At 48.3% G+C, this 22,080-nt stretch overlaps 2 protein-coding genes across 4 annotated transcripts; one reads left to right on the forward strand and one right to left on the reverse strand.

Moving 5' to 3' along the window:
- Positions 1-89: 89 nt before the first annotated feature.
- On the reverse strand, positions 90-6,464 carry ANAPC15 (anaphase promoting complex subunit 15). Of its 2 annotated transcripts, none has more exons than XM_083362794.1 (5): positions 6,415-6,464; positions 5,155-5,281; positions 4,976-5,035; positions 1,172-1,309; positions 90-477 (listed from the first exon to the last, which is right to left on the reverse strand). In XM_083362794.1, exons 2-5 carry the CDS (start codon positions 5,272-5,274, stop codon positions 430-432), a joined length of 366 nt encoding a protein of 121 aa, XP_083218920.1. In that variant the 5' UTR covers positions 5,275-5,281; positions 6,415-6,464; the 3' UTR covers positions 90-429. The 2 variants fall into 2 exon arrangements, with proteins under 2 accessions (XP_083218920.1, XP_083218919.1); XM_083362793.1 differs by having other exon boundaries at positions 1,172-1,312.
- Positions 6,465-9,429: 2,965 nt separating this feature from the next.
- On the forward strand, positions 9,430-18,717 carry FOLR2 (folate receptor beta). Of its 2 annotated transcripts, XM_083362183.1 has the most exons (7): positions 9,430-9,453; positions 10,424-10,539; positions 10,792-11,142; positions 13,918-14,056; positions 16,049-16,237; positions 17,612-17,747; positions 18,224-18,717. In XM_083362183.1, the coding sequence occupies exons 4-7, from the start codon at positions 13,922-13,924 to the stop codon at positions 18,493-18,495; spliced, it is 732 nt and encodes a 243-aa protein (XP_083218309.1). In that variant the 5' UTR covers positions 9,430-9,453; positions 10,424-10,539; positions 10,792-11,142; positions 13,918-13,921; the 3' UTR covers positions 18,496-18,717. The 2 variants fall into 2 exon arrangements, with proteins under 2 accessions (XP_083218309.1, XP_083218308.1); XM_083362182.1 differs by lacking the exon at positions 9,430-9,453 and having other exon boundaries at positions 10,100-10,539.
- The last annotated feature ends 3,363 nt before the right edge of the window (positions 18,718-22,080 follow it).

Here is a 22,080-nt window from a genome sequence, read left to right on the forward strand (position 1 = left end):
TTAAAAAACTGTCTCGCTGAGCCACAGATATTTTGGGCTGCACTGTGGTGGTATGTGCTATTCCTGAGGGAGATTCAGAACAGCAGAGGTTGAGTAAAAAAAAAGAAATATTTATTTAATTATTTACAAAATAGCTCCTCCGGTCAGCAGAAAGCCCACCGACTGACAGAATGAGAGACAGCCCAGCCCTTGGCCTGCTGCGGCAGACGCAGGCTCCGTCCTCGAGGCTTTCACGCTGCTCAACGGCTCAGCCAAGCAGGGCAGGAGGTCAGCCCGTGGGGCAGCGGGCAGGCAGTCAGCCACCCTCCCGGCACGGAGTCATGGCGGGCACAGGACGGCCATGTCAGCGTGGGCGCAAGCAGCCAGGCGCAGGGACCTCTTCGGCATCCGCAGACTGACCTTCGTCGCAGCCTGTGTTTCTCACGGCGTCTAGATCATCCACTGATCCTGGTCCGGTTCTGCGCCCTCCATGTCCACCTGGAGGGGGGGAGGGAGAAAGCAGAGGGACCCTCAGGAGGAGAACATTGCTGCTGCAAGGCGACTCTGTAGGACAGGGGTCTCCAAGCTGGGCCACTTGGAGACTTGTGGACTTCGATTCCCAGAATTCCCTAACCAAGGGGAATTCTAGGAGTTGAAGTCCCAGTCTCCCAAGTCTTAGAGCAACCCTTGCTACAGACCCCCAGCTCTGCCCCTAGCAGACAGCAAACTCTGCCCGATTCTGCCTCTCTAGCACTTCCTGCACTCATAACCTCAGGAATGGGCCAATCACCAGGAGATGGTGAGTTCTAGTCCCGCCTTGGGCAAGAAAGCCACCTGGGTGACTTTGGTCCAATCACCAGGTGACGGTGAGTTCTAGTCCCACCTTAGCCATGAAAGCCAGCTGGGTGACTTTGGTCCAGTCTCTCTCTCACCCCATCCCACCTCACAGGGAGGTTGTTGTTGTGGGGAAAATAGGAAGACAATTGTGTATTGGAGATTACTACCTTAGTTACTGGTAAAAATAAGAAAGGGGGACACAAATAATTGATAGATAAATAAATAAAAACACATTTGGGCTGTTTATCTTTGCCTAGCCCCGAATGTCCACCAGAGCCAGGGGGGTCCTCGTCCCGCAGGACGCCCTGGGCTTCTAAGCAGGCCGTAAAGCGGGACAAATTCTAAGCAGCCCAACCTCGTTAATCTCGCCGTCGTCGGGAGACTCGTTGTAGTCGTTCATCTCATCCATGTCCTGCATGTCCTCATCGTCCTCGGAGTCCTCCTCGCTGTCCTCGTCATCCTCGTCATCCTCTTCCTCCTCCTCGTCGTAAGTCTGCTAAGGCAAAGCGGAGAGGCGGCCAGCGTCAGAGCCCCAGGTCGCAGCGGGCGGAAGGCGGCATTGCAGGCCGGCTCTGCGTTCCTACGGCCAGCAGTTCGATCCCGACCGGCTCTGGGTCAACTCGGCCTTCCAAAGCCAGTCAAATGAGGACCCAGATTTTTTTTGGGGGGGGGCAATAGGCTGACTCTGTAAACTGCTTAGAGAGGGCTGTAAAGCACTGCGAAGCGGTATATAAGTCTAAGGGCTGTTGCTAAGGGGAAAGGAACCTGACTGGTTCAAGGTGGACTCAGCCTTCCGTCCTTCCGAGGTTGAGCCAATGAGGACCCAGATGGTTGGGGGTGATACGCTGACATTTGTAAGCCGCTCAGAGAGGGCTGTAAAGCACTGTGAAGCGCTATATAAGCCGAAGGGCTCTTGCTACTGCTATCGCCTCTTTGCCACGGCCAGCTTGGAATTCCAGAAAACAAAATCCAAACAATCGACAGGGAGGTGGGGGGACCTTCTCTCTGCCCCCTCCAGCCACCCCAACGGGGAACCCAGCCAGCCAGCAGAACCAGGTTTTAAGCCTTTGGCAGGTAGTCCTCAATTTACAACCTTTGGCTTAGTGACCCTCTCAGGTTACAACAACACTGAAGAAAGTGACCTGCGGCCGTTTTTCACACTTATGACCACTGCAGCATCCCCGTGCTCACGGGATCAAAATTCTGATGCTTGGCAGCTGACTCGCATTTATGACGGCTGCTGCAGTGTCAATGCGATCCCCCTTTTTGCGACCTTTTGACAAGCTAAGCCAATGGGGGAAGCCGGATTCCTTTAACAACCGTGTGACTAACCACGACGATTCACTTACACAACTCTGGCAAGAAAAGTCGTAAAATGGGGCAAGACTCAATGAATTGTCTCGCTCAGCAAAGGGGCTCAGAGGTGGTTATAAGTTGAGGACTACCCCTGATAATATTTGTACGTGGGAAAAGATGCTCTTAAGACAGCTGATGTTTCACTCCTCCTGCAATTTCTGCAATGGGTGAATTTAAAAGCTCCACTATTCCAAATTTCCACCTGTCAAGTCACAGATTCCCCCTGTAGCGGAAAGGATCCAAATTGAATACCAAAGTTCAAAGCCAGTACATTAAGAAGTTAGAAAGATGTATTAGAAAGTTTTGATTTCACCACATTAAGCAAATACAATTCTTATTGTTATTAAGAAGATATGCGGTTGAATATCAGCATTTGTTACAGTTTTCTGATGGTATCAATGATATCAGTTGATAGGGCTCGCAACTTGGGCGTCCTCCTGGACTCCCGGCTCAATTTTGAAGACCACATAGGAGCCGTGACCAGGGGGGCTTTTGCCCAGGTTCGCCTGGTGCGCCAGTTGCGACCCTATCTGGACCGAGATGCCCTACGCACAGTCACCCATGCGCTCGTGACCTCCCGTTTAGACTACTGCAACGCTCTCTACATGGGGCTGCCCTTGAGGACCACTCGGAGGCTTCAGCTGGTGCAGAATGCGGCCGCGCGAGTGGTGATGGGGGCTTCCCGATGCTCCCATGTAACACCTCTACTCCGCGAGCTGCATTGGCTCCCGGTTGCCCTCCGGGTGAGAGTCAAGGTGCTGGTGATGACCTATAAAGCCCTAAATGTCTTGGGTCCGGGATATTTGAGGGAACACCTGCTGCCGGCATCAAGCTCCCTTCGTCCAGTGCGCTCCCACAGGGAGGGTCTTCTCAGGGTGCCGCTGGTTAAAGATTGCTGGCGGGTAACACCCAGGGGTAGGGCCTTCTCAGTGGGTGCGCCTGCCCTGTGGAACCAGCTGCCTGCGGAGCTTAGGACTGCCCCCGACCTTCGTTCATTTTGCCGCGACCTGAAGACCTGGCTCTTTGAGCTCTCTGGCCCAGGCTGAGAATTTTTTAATTTTAATTTTAACTGGGTTTTTTATTTTTCTCAGGGTTTTATTTAATCTTTTTAAATTTGTTTTAACGTTTGTATTGATTTTCTTTTAAATGCCCTGTAAACTGCCCTGAGTCCTTCGCAAAGGGCGGTATATAAATCTAAATAAATGAAATGAAATCAGTTTAAAATATCTTTTCTTACCAAAACGTATCTTTGAGTGCATTTGACTCAAATGGATATTGACTCAATATCCATTGAGTCAATCAGTATCCTATTTTCGCTCCCCCCCCCAGTTTTAATTTCCTATCTGTATTCAAAATATCCCAATCATTTTTAGTTTCAGACCAAGATATATTTGTTTATTACTGGAAGAAGAGAGGAGATATTGGATGATGTAATACTGGATTTAGTTTGAAGAAACTTATACGTACCACGGAATTACTAATGGACCCATTCAACAAGTTGTTTATTAAGCACTTGTTTGTAAAAAAAAGTAGAAAACTAATAAAATATTTATTTTTTAAAAAGGAAAGTTTTGATTTGAGAAATGTGTGTAAAGAGAAGTGTAGCATTTTAAAAGAGGGTAAAAGAAAAAAAATATTTTTCCCTGCAAGGGCAAAGAATCTGAAAGAATACAGTGAACCTCGTTAACAAAAATGGCAATAGTTATAACATTATTATTTATAATAATAAAGGTTGGAAGGGACCTTGGAGGTCATCTAGTCCAACCCCCAGCTCAGGCAGAGAAACCCTATAAAGTTCATAAAGATTATTAGGCGCAAACAGAAATACACATTAATAATAATAATAATAATATAAAGTTGGAAGGGACCTTGGAGGTCATCTAGTCCAACCCCCTGCTCAGGCAGGAAACCCTATACCATTTCAGGCAAATGGCTGTCCAGTCTCTTCTTAAAAACTTCCAGTGTTGGAGCATTCACCGCTTCTGGAGGCAGGTTGTTCCACTGCTTAATTGTTCTAACTGTCAGGAAGTTTCTCCTCAGTTCCAGGTTGCTTCTCTCCTTGCCTAGTTTCCATCCGTTGCTTCTTGTCCTCCCTTCAGGTACTTTGGAGAATAGCTTGACTCCCTCTTCTTTGGGGCAGCCCCTGAGATACTGGAACCCTGCTATCATGTCACCCCTCGCCCTTCTCTTCGTTAAACTACACATACCCAATTCCAGCAACCGTTCCCTATATGTTTTAGCCTCCAGCCCCCTAATCATCTTCTCTGTACCCTTTCTAGAGTCTCGACATCTTTTTTACATCGTGGTGACCAAAACTGGATGCAGTATTCCAGGTGTGGCCTTACCAAAGCATTGTAAAGCAGGAATGGTTAAATTGATCAGTTTATTCAAAGAGGAGAATATATTTAAGTGTCAGGACCCAATGGATTCTGACATTAAGCATGTTTTTTTACTTGGATATCACTTCTGGATTTTGTGCTTGTGACGGGGAAAAAATGAAATCTTGACTTTGGTTTTGTCGATTAGACACGTTGTTATAGAAATGGCTAGTTATATACTAAGATGTAAAAGCAATAAGTTGAGGCTAGAATGTTTTTAATCTTGTACTCTGCTAAAAACAGTAGAAAGCCAACGCCTTTTCTTTCTTTTTCCCCCCTTGTACCTCACATTTTCTTTCCCCCCTCCCTTTCTCCTTCCCCTAATCCCTTATTTCTATTTTTCTTTGCATTTTATATATTAAATACATTTTTTTAAAAAAGCTACAAGATTTCCCCCCTCCGACCAGGAGTGAAGTGGCTCTTACCTCCGAGGCTGGTTTCCCAATTGGCACCAAATTATTGTCTTTTTCAGCTATGCTCTGCAGCTACAGAGAAGAGAAAAGCCAGAAGGAAACACAATGTCAGGGCAACATTGGGGGCGTAAGGTGGGGGGAGAAAAGCATGGTGGTTGCGCGTGCGCACACACACACACACACACACTCACCCAGGCCTGGTGCTGCTGCTCCTGCTGCTGCAGTTCGTTCTCATCCACGCAAGGCCGGTCCAAGTTGAACCAAAGAGCCTCGGTGACGCGCGGGAAGAGGGAAGGGAAGAGCGTGGACATGGCTTCCCTGGGGGTCAGAAAGAGGGGCTTGATGAGAGACCCTCAAACAGGAGGAAAAAGCATTGGGGTTGGGGGTGGTCAGGAAGGGATCCCCACCATTCAGGCCCCTGCGGATCCGGTGCCAATTAAGCCTCCCTGTGCTTTAATTATGGAAGCCAAGAACTGCAAATTGAGCACTTTTTCGTTTTAAATCTGTGTTTCTCGAGTTGGGCGGCTTTACCGTGGGTGGACTTCAACTCCCAGAATTCCCCAGCCAGCTGGCTGGGGAATTCTGGGAGTTGTAGTCCACCCACGGTTAAGCCGCCCAACTCAAGAAACGCTATTTTTAATGGTCACTTTCTGGAGGAAAAAGAAGATGGGATGGATGGAGGCGGTGGAGAAGGTCCATTTGCTAAAAGGCGGCACTGATTTAATGGCAAGAGTCGCTTCTGCTTTTATTTCATTGTGGCGGGAGGTAGCTTTATGGGAAAGCCTCTGTTTTTAAGGAAAAGCGGCGTTTCTTTGACTGAAAAGCCTTTCCCTGCGAGATGGGAACCCCGCCCCCCGCTCCTTCTCCGTCTCTCAGACCAGCCCACCTCGCAGGATTGTCGTAGTGGGGGAAAAGAGGAGGGAGGGAGGATGATTATGAACATTAGCAGCCCGGACTTACTTATAATGGTAATAAATGAGAGATTTTTTAAAAAATCTAATTAAGTAATCAATGAAACAGGCTCAATTTCATTCAATGGTCTTAATTTATCTACTTTCTCATTTTATATCTGATGGTTTTTAAATGTGTTTTTTTAAAACGTTGCTATGCTGTAGCCGCCCAGAATCGCTTGATATGGCAAATGAATTTCATAATAAATAAAATAAATGGATTTCAAGTTAAAATTTTCAAAACCAGCTTTCAACTCGGGGCTCCACAAGGGCGTCAAAGCGCCTCCAAGCAGCTCGAGGGTCTTCCCGGGCCGTCCAGGCGCCCCTTCAAGCTGCCCCCGCGCCTTTCTGAAGGCTCCTCCCATTCATTTGCCCCGAAACAACAACCCTGCGAGGTAGGCCGGCCCCAAACACAAATCACTCGGGAGCTTCCGGGATTCGTAGGCGGGCCTTCCGGTCGCTTCCCGAACTGGGCATTCGCCGGCGCCGAGGGAGCCTCACCTGCTACCGGAGGAGGCTGAAAGCCGGGAGAAGCACAACCGGAAGTGCTCCCGCCGCAACCCGGAAGCGAACTCTTTTAGGATGCTGGAGACCGGGGAGGTGGGAAAACAGAGCCGGAAGTTTCTCCGTCGCTCTAGGAAGCCTTTTGAAACGGTACTTCCGGTCCCTGGTTTTCAACGCGAAGAGATATTACAAAGTTGTTACGTCCTAGAGCGACACCGCAGCTTGCCAATCACGTGTGCTTTTTAAGCGCCGTCCCTCTTGGGCAGGGGTCTTCAAACTTGGTCCTTTTATGACTTGTGGACTTCAACTCCCAGAATTCCTCAGCCAGCCATGCTGGCTGAGGAATTCTGGGAGTTGAAGTCCACAAGTCATAAAAGGGCCAAGTTTGAAGACCCTTGCTCTTGGGATTTCTCTCCAAGGCTTTCAAAGTAGGCACTGCGCGTGCGCACAAACGGAGGCTCGTCTGCCCGGGCAGCGCGCAGTGCGCCTGCGCAAGAAAGCCAGGTGCTTCTCCCAAGCAAAATATTTCAAAATAAGAAGAAGAGATTTTGCAACCTGGCCGCCTCCGCCCGCCCGCCCGGCCCAGCAACCCTGAAGAAAAGTCATCAAATGGGGCAACACTCACTTAACAACTGTCTCGCTTAGCAACAGAAATGTTGGGCTTAATTGTGATAAGTTGAGGACTACTTAGGAGAAACTTCCTGACAGTGAGAACAACTAGCCCAGGGGTCTTCAAACTTGGTCCTTTTATGACTTGTGGACTTCAACTCCCAGAATTCCTCAGCCAGGCACTCTGCCTGAGGAATTCTGGGAGTTGAAGTCCACAAGTCATAAAAGTTTGAAGACCCCTGAATTAGTCAGTGGAACAACCTGCCTCCAGAAGTTGTGAATGCTCCAACACTGGAAGTTTTTAAGAAGAGACTGGACAGCCATTTGTCTGAAATGGTATAGGGTTTGGGGGTTGGACTAGATGACCTCCAAAGTCCCTCCCAACTCTATTATTATTGTTGTTATTACCTGTACTTGGTCTCTGATTCTCTCTCTCTCTCTCTCTCAGAAGAAATTCTGTTCAGATCTGAGTCAGATTTTCCAAGAAAACAAAGGACAGTTGCCTGAAGCAGAGGTTGAATAGAATAGAGCTGGGAGTGACCTTGGAGGTCTTCTAGTCGAGCCCCCTGCTCCAGCAGGAAGTTTATTCAAAAGCATAAAAGAAAAAAAAGGTGAAGTTTATTTGACAACAAAACAGTAATGGAAGGTGGCTACAGGAAAAAAAAAGGCCGCTATGTTTTTATAGAGAAATTCCTCTTTTGTCGCTAGGGAAACCGGCTTGACCGTGGCCCCAAAATCTAGGGATTGTCAGAGGGCATTTCAGGTCGGTAGGGAGCAAATGTAACTTGCTACAGGATTGTCTGCAACTGTTGCCTTTTGTGAGTCAAGGATGATGGGCTTGAGTGGTGAAGGAAACCTGTTCCGGTTGTGAGGAATTTTCATATTTAATTAAGTTGCTGAGGTTTGCCAACTTCTTATCTTAAGTCATTCTCAGCCTACATGTCAGAATCAGCAGAAAAGCTGTTGTGTTCTTTTTTTTTATTGTCTGTGGGTTCGCTGGCAGGTCAGGGACTGACTGGTTGGCAGGGGGCATGAAGGGCAGAGGAGTGGTGGCATTGGGTCTGTCTGTCTAATCTGTCCATCATCTATCTACTGAATAAGTAGTTGTTGAGAATCACATATTTTTTCCTCAAAATTCACTTCTGATTCTTCTTTTAGGAAGCATAACCTGCCCAGGTGTGGATTCCTATTTTTCTACCCACTTAGAAAAACCTAGATGACCTCAGTCTATTATTTCTGATATAGAATTTAGCTCTTTGGTCTGCAATTAAAGCTACATCTTCATTTCCTCATAAGTATTGTAAGAAGAATAATTTTATTAATACCTGCTTGCGTCTGCTCAAGCCCCTCTTGGGGAAAAATAGTCAAGTGTATTGATCAAGTTGAGCCCTTATGCCTACTGTGGAAATATATTTAACCAAAGCTATGGAGTGTCTTTTTTTTCCATAACAGCATGCTTTTGCAAACTTGCATATATCTTTAGTTAGAATATGAAACGAATACACGGGGAATTAGGGAACTGGTGGAGCAGTGGGCTAATGCCTCCTTAAGTAACACCAGCTGCCTGCAATTAGTGCAGGTTCGCGTCCCACCAGGCTCAAGGTCGACTCAGCCTTCCATCCTTCCGAGGTAGGTAAAATGAGGACCCAGATTGTTGGGGGCAATTAAGCTGACTTTGTAATAATGCCGCTTGGGGTGTGTGTGAAAGCCCTAATAAGCAGGCATATACATAGAATGAAGGCTACTGCTAAGCTTGTAAGCCGCCCTGAGTCTTCGGAGAAGGGCGGGATATAAATGGGATTAAAATAAAATAAATAAAACTGGTATGTAGGTTCCATAATGACATGTGTTATGAGGGTAATGTGGAACGATCGAGGTCAGAAGAAAGAACGAGGAACTGATTTAGCTATTGTTGGAATCTCCGAAGTCATGTGCTTTGTGGTTTTAAGGTATGAAAGAGTGACACTGAAAAGGGGTGGGTGCCATTTGATCACCAGCTGTCACTCCCTTGATTGATTGTGGATTTGGTCCTCCTTGCGATGGGCTCTGGAATATATATATATATATATAATGTTTTTTGTTCTAAAATTCAATAAACCTCTAGGTCCTAAAGTGAGACTTCTTGTGGTGTGCTGTCTTTTTTATCTTTACCAAGTTTTTCCCCCTGACAGTTTTCACCCACTTCATGTCAGAAAATCAGATATCTTAAATCATTCCTTTTTCTGATTTGGTTTCCTTCCTTCTCTATTTCCTTCCTTCCTTTTTCTTTCCTCTTGTCTAGTTTCCTCCCTTTCTCTTCTTCCTTCCTTTCCTCCTCCCTTCCTTCTTTCCCTCCCTCCCTCCCTCCCTCCCTCCTTACAATCTTTGGGACACATCCTACGAGGACAGAAGCTGCCTCCAGATGTTGTGAATGCTCCATCCCTGGAGGTTTTTAACAAGAGACTGGACAGTCACTTGTCTGAAATGGTATAGGTTCTCCTTCTTAAGCAGGGGGCTGGACTAGAAGACCTCCAAGGTCCCCTCCAGCTCTATTCTATTCTAGATGGGGCCCATAGCTTTTGATCTCTGTCATCCATCATAGCTTTAATCGGTCAAAGCTTTCACACAAACATAACACCCACACTGAAAAAAATGGCCTTTCTTATTTCTGTGGGCCTGAATATGTCTCAGCAAGAATTTTTTTCAAGAGTAAGATTGAAATTGGCTACATCCTGGTTTAATCCTGGTTTAATGAATAAACCATGCTTGGCTGGATGATCAAACCACAACTTAACTGTAAGCAGTGCTTTTCAAGCCACTCTGATCGGGTAAATTCGACAGACTTAGTCTACGCACCGAACAAACTGAATTTTGCCTTACCAATTGAACGTTGTTGGTTTGGCTTTTTTGCTGAATTAACTTTTTTGGATTTGCCCAAGAGGCATTTGTGTTTGATTGATAAACAGCAAAAAGGAAAGTGAGGTTAAAAAGGAGGAGGCCAAGCCCCTAGGGCAGGGGTAGGCAACCTTGGCTCTTTTAGGACTGGTGGACTTCAACTCCCAGAATTCCTCAGCCAGCCATGTTGAGGGGAAAGGGAGAGGCTTCCAAGCTGAGCCAGGCTGGCTCAGGAATTCTGGGAGTTGAAGTCCATGAATCGTAAAAGAGCCAAGGTGGCCTACCCCTAGTCTAGGGTGACTCCTTTGCTGGGGGTTCCCCGCTATCCTTGTGCTGCCACCACGTGGCTGCTTTGGGAGAAATTGCAATGTGGGCAGTCAGACCCTCCTACCCTACCATGTATTTCCTCTTCCCTCCCCTTTCTGGGATGGACCCTCCTCCTCCTCCTCCTCCTTTGTCCATGGAGAATCTTCTCCTCCTCCTCCTCCTCCTCCGTTAACCAGCTCACATGTGACAATAGCAGACACGTGCAGACACTGGGAGTATTACCATTTTCTGACCTTGGAGATACCTTGGGAATGCTTCAGACATCATCTTAACGCACCCCACCTGTTGTATCCTACTCTACAAGCAATAAAGGTATTTTTAGACGATAAAAGGTGTTTCCACGAGCAACTATGTGGAGAGAGAGCTGTTAATGTTAATGACATCTGCTTATATAGACCATAGAAGTCTTAACAAGGGAGTAATTACAGTACTACGGCTTTTGATCCAGAATAATCCTGATTAAGCAGCTTACACAACCCCCTCCCCACACCTGGGACTCCTCTGAGTAGAAACCCCTGCAGTTTTAACTCAAGATCCTGTTCTTCCCCCTTTGATAACCCCCAGGTCTGCTGGACTACAACGCCCATCACAGGGGTTGACTACCTGAGAGGGTTGTGGGAAGCAGCCCCCTTCCCCCCCTACCCCGGAGAGGACTCCTGCCTGCTTTATGACCCCTGAGCAGGGCAGGGGGAAAAGTCCAAGACGGGAGACTGGATCCTTGCCCAAGGAGTGATTGCCTGATCTTTGGACCGATCCCTCTGCGCGAGAGGCAGCTGCAGCTCTTGTCCTCCCAGGCCTCTGATCTTCCCCCTCTGCAGCTGGCCCTTCACCTGTGCTGACCCCACCTGCAACCGGCCAGCCTCGGCTATTAAAGCGGGAAGGAGGGTGTTTCTGACCAGCAGCTCCCATACACAGGTAAGAGGCACCTTGGGTCAGGCAGCCCTTTTCTCCATCAAAGGACTCCAACTGAGGGGAGGGGTGGGGTGGGGTGGGGAAGAGCCTCGGGTCTCTACTTAACAGAGATTGCTGTGGCATATGTGGTGTGTTTGTGTGTCTTGGCTTGGCAAGCTGGCTGGGGGATTCTGGGAGTTGAAGTGGCCAAGTTCTAGATTAAGCCTCTTTATCAGCCAGTGGGGTCTATGGTTGTTAGTTTTCCAGAGACCCAGTTTGGTCTCTGTACGGTTAAGCCACCAGACTTGAAAGGGGGGAGGCTGTGAGTTCAAGTCTTAGGCCCGAAAGCTGGCAGACGCTGGGAGATGTGAGTTCTAGTCCTGCTTTAGGCAGCAAAGCCAGCTGGCTGACTTTGGGTCCTTCTCAATTTCTCAGCCCAACCAACCCACCTCTGGGGCTGTTGTGGGGAAATAGGAGGAAAGTGTGCAAAATATAAATAGCCTTCAGTTGTTTATAAACATTACAAAGGTGGGATAGAGATAAATCCCCCCCCTCCTTTCCATCTCCCAGAGTCTTCTAGAGAAGAAGGGTTTTTTTTCCTAATCTCCCCATCTCCGTTAGCTTGAGCAATCATCCAGGGGTGGGACTTTGGAGGCAAAAACCCACTTTTATTGAGTGGTAAGCCAAGGAATTGATTCCCCAACCTGTTGCCCACCAAATAATAGGGGTGAGGGTCCCCTCTCTCCTTCCCAGCAGGCCAATGATTTGCTGGAAGGGAGCCCCTCCAGCAGCCAGGTGAATCTGCTCAGCTTCTTCTCTGCCAATTATGGTTAGTTCTGGAAACCAGGTTAAATGCATCATGGGTTAATGCAACTTGGTTAATTACATCATGGCTTGAGGCAACCTGCATCTGAGTCCCGGTTTTCCTTTTAGATTATAAAGAAGAAATGGGATTTAGGAACCATTCATACCACCACAGGCCCTAATTACTGGAAACTCTCGTTCTTTTACTAATATTTGCTTTCCATTTTTAAATTTCCGTTGAGAGTCTTCAACTCCACACATGCAAATATTTCTTTGGTAAAGTTTCAGATTTAATGTTTGCTTTGCAACATGCTTTGCGTTTAAACAAGTCTTTTTTTTAAAAAAATGCTCCTAGTTGTGTAGTTTGGGGATGGGGAAGGGGTTATTTTTTTAAAAAAAAATATTCCAGTTCCTTGTTGGTAGATTTACAGACTTTTTTTAAAAAAAAAACCCCTGGATATTTTATATTTATGTCACATTTAGAGACTGCCCATCTCCCTCCTAAAGAAACTTTTAGTAATCAATAGATAATAGCTTTGTGATATGATAGTCTTCCTTGGTCTTGAAAAGAAATTCAGGTTGAAGCTTTTTCCATCCTCTGATAGTTTTTCAGCCTGTTGTCATGGTTCTGACAGATGAAACCCTTCAAAAGAACGTCAAGGCATTGTTTACCTTAAACTACCTTTTATTCAGGAAACAAAGTATCAGCACTACATAGTCAAAACCAGAAACTAAATCCCCCCCACCATACAAAGTAACAAAGTGCAATTCCCTCCTCCAATTAACAGTCATAAATCACATCCCCCATATAGCTTGAAGGCTTGCTCTCCAGCCTGCCAATTCTTTATCAGCTGTGGGCTCAGTAACCTTGATTCTCGTGCTACGTTTAGTGTTGTTATGTCTGGCTGGATTCTCATTCACATCCACCCCTCCCAGCATCAATGAACTCTAAAAGAGAAAGAAAAAATGGCTACATTTCCATCTGTTGTCAAAGCAAGAACATCCAATGTGAGCAGCGTTGACATCTGTTACACCCCAAAATGAAAAGAGGATGGGTGCAGTCAATAAGTTCTGGGGGGGAGGGGGAAGGGTGCAAAGACCCCAAAACCCAACCCCATCCAAACTGGGGAAGGAGCTTGGTCCTGTGGAGACTTTGCGAAATCCTCTTCTGTATGCCACCACCACCCCCATCTATAATTTCAAAGAACTTCAAAGGATTAGGATTTCTGCTATCTTAGACGTTTGGGTGTCGAGACCAAAACAGAATAACAGCGTTGGAAGGGACCTTGGAGGTCATCTAGTCCAACCCCCTGCTCAGGCAGGAAACTCTATACCATTTCAGACAAATGGCTGTCCAGTCTCTTCTTAAAAACTTCCAGTGTTGGAGCATTCACAGCTTCTGGAGGCAGGTGGTTCCCCTGGTTAATTGTTCTCACTGTCAGGAAGTTTTTCTCCTTAGTTCCAGGTTGCTTCTCTCCTTGACTAGTTTCCATCCGTTGCTTCTTGTCCAGCCTTCGGGCGCTTTGGAGAATAGCTTGACTCCCTCTTCTTTGGGGCAGCCCCTGAGAGACTGGCACACTGCTATCATGTCACCCCTCACCCTTCTCTTTGTTAAACTACACATAGTTTAGTTGCTTCTGTCCTTGGTCAGTTTCCATCCGTTGCTTCTTCTCCTGCCTTCAGGGGCTTTGGGAAAATAGGCTGACCCCCTCAAGTGTTGGAAGGCTGCTATCACGTCTCCCCTGGTCCTTCTCTTCATTGAACTGGACATGCTCCCTTCCTGCAGCCGTCCTTCGTATGTTTCAGCCTCCGGACCCCTGATCATCTTTGTTGCTCTTCTCTGCTCTCTTTCCAGAGTCTCCAACATCTTTTTTCATATCGTGGTGACCAAAACTGGATGCCCTATTCCCGGTGTGGGTCAGGGAATCCTCCCACCCCCAGCAGGCTCCCCTCCTCTCTAACTTTCTCTCTCTTTCCTTCCCCCCCCCCCAGCAGGGTGATGATGCTTGCCATGGGGCAGGTGCTGCTGTTGGTCCTGGCGATGGCAACTGCCCAGGAATCTATGCTCAACGTGTGCATGGATGCCAAGCACCAGAAGAGCAAGCCGGGCCCGGAGGATAAGCTGCACGAACAGGTAGCGAGCCGGGGCCGAAGGGGCACTGGGGAGACCTCACCACCGCTGGGATAATAATAATAATAATAATAATAATAATAATAATAATAATAATAATAATAATAATAATAATAATAAAGGATCTTGGAGATCATCTCTAGTCCAATCCCCTGCTCAGGCAGGAGACCCTTACAGAAGAAGAGAGTTGGAAGGGACCTTGGAGGTCATCTAGTCCAACCCCCTGCTCAGGCAGGAAACCCTATTCCATTTCAAACAGCTGTCCAAATTGAGAAGCCCAGGGGCTGACCCAGAGAGATTTCCTCAGCCCATATGCAAGTAGCCCTCGACTTTACGATCACAACTGGGCCCAAAATCTATGTTGCTAAGTGAAAAAAATTTGTTCATTGAGTTTTTACCCCATTTTATGACCTTTCTTGGCCGTGATGTTAAGTGAAACACTGCAGTTCACACGGTTGTTAAGTGAAGCCGTGTTCCCCGTTGATTTCACTTGTCGGAAGGTCGCCAAAGGGGACCACGTGACCGCCCCTGCCCCCCCCCCGGGACGCGGCAACCATCGTAGATATGAGTCGCTTGCCCATGTGTCCGAATTTTGATCATGTGACCTGGGGGGGGATGTTGCAACGGTCGTGTGAAAAATGGTCCTAAGTCGCTTTTTCCAGTGCCATTGTGACTTTGAATGGTCACTAAATGAGCTGTTGGAAGTCGGATTACCCGTACGCGTTCCTGGCTGAGGAATTCTGGGAGTTGAAGTCCACAAGTCATCAAAGGGCCAAAAGTTGGAAGACCCCTGCTTTTAACTCCGAAGCTTAGAGGCTGAAGGCGCAGAACGGAGTACGTTGTGAGATGACAGGAAGAGAGTGTAAACTTCCTTGTTCACACACGTCTCGGGAGATTCTCGGTCCTGGTTGTCCCAAAGGTGCTTTTTCCAAAAATCAGCTGGACATCCTCGGTTTTTCTCCTCAAAAACGTTTTTCTCCTCATCTAAGAAGCTTCAGAATTTCTCCAGAACAGAAGAAGCTTCTTGCGCGAGAAGAGTGAAACATTTTCCAGGAGTAAAACCAAGAAAAGCCCAGTTGACTTTTGAAAAAGCAAGAATTTTTGAAAACTATTGAAGGATATCTTAAGTATTGATGAAGACTTTTCCTTCAACAAATTGCTGAAGGAAAAGTCTTCATCGTGGTTCAGTCTAAGCCGGGAATAAACAACATGGTGACTGCTTTAGGAAGAAGGTTGCAGTTTATTGGAGAGGAGAGCCAGACAGGAAGATGGCTCTGGAAGAAAAAAGAGAGAGTGAGCACATGTAGGGAGTGGGTTTTTATACCCTCTGGAGCCTTTTGTGTTTGGAGTTGTTTCCTGTTCCTGTTTGAGGCTTTGTATTTCCTGTGCCATGTCTTCTGACCTGTGACCCTTTGGCACCTGTGGGTTAATCCTATTATGTCCTGTCTTAGACTTTGGGTGGGCTATGTAGATTTCAGGTGTCTTTCTCTTCTTAATCGTCTAGCTTCAACTTTCCTGAATGGATTATCACATCTGCATTTTTTACAGAGCTGCTTTCTGCTCGGGGGAGGGAGACTTGGGGTGATGAAGAAAAACTGGGCATGCTTTTCTGCCTCTTTAAGATCCTTTGAGGAAACATATTCGTCTGCCCTTTTAATCTTTCTTTCTCTGCGGGGCTGACTTCCTACAGTAGCTTAACGGACAGATGTTTTACAGGTTCCCACCTGCAGCCTTGAAGGACGTTGCTTGAGGACCTGCAGTCCTCGTTCTGCAGAAAACTTTAGCAAGAGCAGGAGAGCCCCTTTGCAGATGCCCACCTGTCCCATCTTCCCGAGTCAGCTCCACTTTCAGGGGAAATCCTCCTGGCTGGACAGGGAACGCTGCTGGTTTGTAGTGGGAACCCGAGAACTTCTAGGAGAAGAGGCCCCACCTTAAAGAGGACATCAGAGCCGTCTCGGCTCAATCCAGCCCCTCTCTTTGCTTCTCTTCCCCCAGTGCTCCCCCTGGAAAGACAACGCCTGCTGCACACTCAACACAACTCAAGGGGCCCACGAAGATACCTCCTACCTGTACAATTTCGACTGGAACCACTGCGGCATCATGTCGGATAAATGCAAGAAGCACTTCATTCAGGACACCTGTCTCTACGAATGCTCCCCCAACTTGGGGCCCTGGATTAACAAGGTGGGCAGCCAGGCTGGGCTTGGTCCTGACTCCCCCAGGCCGAGAGCTGTCAGGTGGAATCGTGGAGGGGGGGGACTTGGGTTCCTGGACCCCCAAGTTGGCGGCAGTTGGACGCCTCCTGTGGTTCTAGGGGGAGGTGGCCCCACAGATCTAGGGGAAAGCAGGATGGAGCTGGCTTTAGGCCAGCCGTCAGTCCAGGCAATGGGAGGACCCCCCCATCTTTTCCTTCTGCTCACAGGTGCGGGGGAGGGGGGACCTTGGGGCTCTCTGAGCTAGGTGGTTTTCTTGCAGATGTTTCACTACCCAAACTAGAGAACATCGTCAGTGCTGGTTTGGGTTATGATGTCCTCTAGTTTGGGTAATGGAGCATCTGCAGGAAAACCACCCAGCTCAGAGAGCACAGTCCCCCCTCCCTCCCTCCCTCCTCTTCCTCCTCTTCCTTCCTCCTCCTCCTCGTTCCTCCTTCAGCACTGATGATGTTCCCTAGTTGGGCCATGAAACATCTGCAAGAAAACCACCCAGCTCAGAGAGCACCAAGGACCCCACAGTCTTTCCTTCCTTCCTTCCTTCCTTCCTTCCTTCCTTCCTTCCTTCCTTCCTTCCTTCCTTCCTTCCTTCCTTGATGATGTTCCCTAGTTGGGTCATGACACATCTGCAAGAAAACAACACAGCTCAGAGAGCACCAGGGACCCCACAGTCCCTTCCTTCCTTCCTTCCTTCCTTCCTTCCTTCCTTCCTTCCTTCCTTCCTTCCTTCCTTCCTTCCTTCCTTCCTCCCTCCCTCCCTCCCTCCCTCCCTTCCTTCCTTCCTTCCTGCACTGATGACATTCCCTAGTTGGGCCATGAGAGGTCTGCAAGAAAACCACCCAGCTCAGTACCAAGGACCACACAGACATTTTTATCTCCTCCTCCCCCTCAATTCCTGCTCCCTTCTAGCATTGATGATATTATTTTTTTTTTTATTTTAATCCCATTTATATCCCGCCCTTCTCCGAAGACTCAGGGCGGCTTACAAGCTTAGCAGTAGCCTTCATTCTATGTATATGCCTGCTTGTTAGGGCTTTCACACACACCCCAAGCGGCATTATTACAAAGTCAGCTTAATTGCCCCCAACCATCTGGGTCCTCATTTTACCTACCTGGGAAGGATGGAAGGCTGAGTCAACCTTGAGCCTGGTGGGACGCGAACCTGCACTAATTGCAGGCAGCTGGTGTTACTTAAGGAGGCATTAGCCCACTGCTCCACCAGAGCCCAGAGATCAGATATTACCTAGCAGGGCCATGAAACGTCTGCAAGAAACCCACCCCCAGCTCAGAGAGCACCCAGGACCCCTCATTTCCACCCCGTGCTACAGATGTTCCCCTCTGCACACAGGCGGATGAGAGCTGGCGGAAAGAGAGGATCCTGGACGTGCCACTGTGCCGGGAAGACTGCGAGGGCTGGTGGGAGGACTGCCAGGATGACCTGACCTGCAAGGAGAACTGGCACAAAGGCTGGAACTGGACCACAAGTCAGGGGGCTCAATCACCTCTTCTTGCTCCTCCCCCCTCCCCCCTTGCCACGGGCCCCAAGAACGGGGATCAGCGGCCACCTAGCTGGGCTGAGCCCCTTCCCCCAACGTTGACGTAGGAAAGGCTGCCGAGGAATAAGGCAGGGACCTTTGCCCAGAGGACCCAGGGGTGCCACTAAATTTTGAAGACCCAGCGGGTTTGTGGAGGGGGTGGAGATCCTTCTTCCACACAGTGGACCTGGGCCCCCTTTTTCCCAGCTCTGGGCTGGTGGGCTGCTTTGTCCCACGTTAGCTGGCACGGAGGGGTTTAAATTCCGTCAAGCAGCCAGGAATCCGCTTGGCACCTTCCCTAAGAAACCTTGTTCCTCCCAACTTTTAAGAGAACGACAGAGTTGGAAGGGGCCTTGGAGGCCTTCTAGTCCAACCCCCTGCTCAAGCAGGAGATCCTAAACTCTTGTTCCTCCTTTGTGTCCCAGAAATCAACCGTTGTCCGGCGGGCGCAATGTGTCAGAAGATGAAGAGAGTGTTCCCGACTCCCCAAGATTTGTGCGAGAAAATCTGGAGCAACTCTTACAAACACACCGACTTTTCCCGGGGAAGTGGACGCTGCATCCAGATGTGGTTTGATCCCGTCAACGGCAACCCCAACGAAGCAGTGGCCAGGTACTACGCGTCGTCAGGAGAGACCTTGGCCTTCCACTCAGCCGTGACTCTCTTGCTCGCTTCAGCCCTCCTGGGCTCGCTCTAAGGGCGGCAGGGCCGCTGGGCTCCCAAGAACTTTGGGCAACATCCGCAAGGTGGGCGCTGGAGTCTACGGGGCTGTGGCGTCCCCTGGGATGCAGCTGTTCATCAAGAGCTGCCATCCAGGGGCATCTGCAGGAGCTTCTAGTGATGGCCTGCCCTCCTTTGAATGGGAAGCTGACCTTGATGTTGACCACAAGAATGCCCCCTAAAGAGAATAAATGTCTTCCACGACCAGTTTGGTGATTTTTTCTGGGATGTTTGTCCCTTACCTGTTCAGGTGAGGAATACCCTCAGCCAGAACTCAACTCCACGAAGAGTAGAATGAGAATGAGAATGAGAATTATTAGAATTAGTATTATTAGAATTAGAGAATTAGAATAGAATGCAGAATAGAAATACAGAATAGAATAGAGTTCAGAATTAGAATAGAACAGAATAGAAGAAAAAATAGAATAGAAAATAGAATAGAATAGAAATACAGAATAGAATAGAATAGAATAGAATTACAGAATGGAAATATAGAATAGAATAGAATAGAATAGAATAGAATAGAATAGAATAGAATAGAATAGAATAGAATAGAATAGAATAGAATAGAATAGAATAGAATAGAATAGAATAGAATAGTTGGAAGGGACCTTGGAGGTCTTCTAGTCCAGCCCCTGCTCAAGCAGGAGAACAAACCCAAGACAAGACATTTCACTTTAGATGTTGGACCTGTGGTGGAAACATCTGGGTCCATTGCACATTCTTTTCTGGATCACCAACATCCCCATCACGTGATTGGGTTGGCATGCCATTGCCTTCATGACTTCTACACCCAAGGCACTTTAGTATCTTCAGGCAAAATGCCTTCTTTTGACAACACAACTGCTGCCGTGGGCCTCAACTGGATGCCATCTAGACAATGTGGTTAACAGTGTTAACAGGGGTTTGGGATGTGCCCAGTTCCTGCACTGCAGTGGGCAAGTCCCCTCTCCACCTCCGGAGGCTGGGCCCTATCCTCCATGGCCATTTTGGTGGGGCAACTGGGAGGGGGGGGGAACATGGAGCTGGCCTCTCCAGGCTGGCATTTTCCAGACTGCTTGGTGGGTCTCACACAGGCTTAGAGCCAGCTTGCATGGTGGGCAGACTTGGGTTTGATCCAGTGGCTGGCTGGGGAATTCTGGGAATTGAAGTCCACCCAACTTAAAGTTGCCGAGGTTGAGCGACAAAGCATTAAGTGATCCTTCTGCTCCCTTCCAACCCTACCATTCATGGCTAGCTGGAGAATTCTGGGGGTTGATGTCCACACGTGAGAAATTAGTATCCCTGGAGAAGCAAGCTTGTCTGTCAAGCTTCGTGAAATGGGACATTTGGAAGAGTTTCTGGTCCCCAAAGAAATCTTTCTTAAAAACAAAACCACACTTTTTTGATTTGTAAAAAGCAGTGACTTTGCTGCTGCTAGTGGGACCTGCTTGCGAACACAAATGCAGTTTTCTTAACAACCCATAAACTATTATTGTAATTCATCACGGTCCCCTGAACAAGCCTTGATGGCAAGCTTGACTTCATACACCGCACCAAGCCCCAAACCGAAGAAACCACAGGAGGTTTAGCCACAAAACTTGGGCAAAAGAAACTAGACAGGTCAAGGCATGGCACCCCTATCCAGATGTTTGTTGATAGCCTTCAAACCAACTTCGGCTCTTTTCTTGCCATCCGCGGTTCCGCTGCTGGCCAGCAGAGGGCGCTGGCTGCTCGTAGTGGCTCACTGCTGGTAGCAATACAAGGGGAGGGGGCATTGGGATGGGAGGTGCCTTTTTTCAGATAGGGGGCAGTTCCCCCCCCAAAAAAAGCCTTTCCCCTCTGCAAGGAGGCTTCCCAAGAGACAAAATGGGGATGGGGGTTAATGGAGTCTTTTTTTTGGCTCTCCCCCGCCCCAGCTGCCCCCCCCCTAAAATAATCATCTTCACAGAATTCACGGACCAACAATCCTCGTTGACGGTCACCCACACCCTAGTCAGCTCCTGTCTTGACTGCTGCAATACGCTCTACCTGGGGCTGCCCTTGAAGAGCATCCAGAAACTTTGATCGGTTCAAAACGTGGTGGGTGGTTTTGTGCACGTCTAGGACTGCAGATGGATCGTCTCTCTTCCAGGGGCTGCACTGGCTGCCAATTTGCTTCCGGGTCCCAATTCAAGGTGCTGGCTGTCACCTTCAAAGCCCCACCTGGTTCCGGGCCGACTTTTCTCGGTTACATCCACCTGACCCACCAGAGCGGGGAGGCAGGGGGAATGTTGGGGGTCCCTTCGCTTAAGGAGGTCCATCTGATGGGACCCAGAAGAAGGGCCTTCTCCGTAGTGGCTCCCTTCCTGTGGAACATCATCCCCGTGGATATAAGACTAACCCCCCCACATTGACACACTTTTGAGAGGGCCTGAAAACCTGGTTCTGCCCAGGGGGGGAGGGGGACCGCAGGGGGTGGGGGAGCCCAACAAGGGCTTGTCACCAGGGGGCGAGGGGGGTGTTATTTGGGTCTGTATTGAGGTGTTACTTGTGTAAGCTGCCCCACGGTCACCGGCAGTTTTATAATTTTTCTTAATTAACCATCACGCCCCGATGATCTCAGGAGGAGCCAGAGTCACAAGGGAGGGGCCCTCTGGGCACTCAATAATGTCAGCAGATCTGCTGTGTCTTGGAGTGGGTGGATCGATAAATGGACACCCCCCCCTCAAATCCTGAACTATGTAGGGCCAAGGTGTCGAACCTTGGCTATTTTAAGTTGTGTGGACTTCCACTCCCAGAATTCCCCAGCCAGTCATGAATGATAGAGTTGGAAGGCACCAGAAGGACCACTAGTCTCATGTTTCTGTCATAAATACATGCCAGGCACCTGAATTTGGGTCACCTGGCTGTGGGATGCTGCAGTGGTCGTATGCGCGAGGACGAGCCCTGTTGCTTTTTTTTCAGTGCTCTGATAACTTTGGTGGCTAAATGAGCGATTGTCAAGTTGAGGGTTACAAGTTAAACAGCCCAGAATAGTACATCTCAACATTTAATCATGGGTTACGTACAAGCCTTAATTATCAATAAAAGCGATTACTATTAGCGCAACTCATTACCATCTTCCCAAATCTGATAAAAAGGTGATTCATCCTTCTGAGAAGTCGGCAGCCAGACTTTCTCCGTCACGTTTTCCCTCCGACCGACAGACCAGACAGGAGCTCAATTATTCCACGAAAAGCGACTTAGAAATTTCCACTTTTGAGCGGCTCTCAATTGTGCAGCCAGCAGTCAGAATACAATACAGGCGGTCCTCGGCTGACGACCTCACCTGAGCCCAGGATTTATGTTGCTAAGTGAATTTTGCCCCTCCTTGCCACAGTTGTTAACTGAATCATTGCAGTTGGTCGTTAAGTGAATATGGCTTCCCCATTGGCTTGGCTTGTCAGAAGGTCGCCAAAGGGGATCATGTGTCCCCCGGGATGCTGCGACCGTCGTAAATGCGAGTCAGTTGCCAAGCGTCTGAATTTTGAGCAAGTGACCATTGGAGATGCTGCAAAGATCGTCAAGTGTGAAAAAGTCAATTAAGTCACTTTTTCAGTGC

The sequence above is a fragment of the Vipera ursinii genome (genome assembly GCF_947247035.1).
Source record: "Vipera ursinii genome assembly, chromosome: 4".
In the NCBI taxonomy this organism is placed as follows: domain Eukaryota; kingdom Metazoa; phylum Chordata; class Lepidosauria; order Squamata; family Viperidae; genus Vipera; species Vipera ursinii.

Excerpts from the sequence above, each read along its gene's own strand:
- ANAPC15 (XM_083362793.1), bottom strand. The coding sequence starts at position 5,274 with ATGTCCACGCTCTTCCCTTCCCTCTTCCCGCGCGTCACCGAGGCTCTT. Across the intron at positions 1,313-4,975 it reads TTGGGAAACCAGCCTCGGAG|CAGACTTACGACGAGGAGGA; the intron begins GTAAGAGCCACT and ends GCTTTGCCTTAG. Across the intron at positions 478-1,171 it reads ACGACGGCGAGATTAACGAG|GTGGACATGGAGGGCGCAGA; the intron begins GTTGGGCTGCTT and ends CCCCCCCTCCAG.
- FOLR2 (XM_083362183.1), top strand. The coding sequence starts at position 13,922 with ATGATGCTTGCCATGGGGCAGGTGCTGCTGTTGGTCCTGGCGATGGCA. Across the intron at positions 14,057-16,048 it reads AGGATAAGCTGCACGAACAG|TGCTCCCCCTGGAAAGACAA; the intron begins GTAGCGAGCCGG and ends CTCTTCCCCCAG. Across the intron at positions 17,748-18,223 it reads AGGCTGGAACTGGACCACAA|AAATCAACCGTTGTCCGGCG; the intron begins GTCAGGGGGCTC and ends TTTGTGTCCCAG.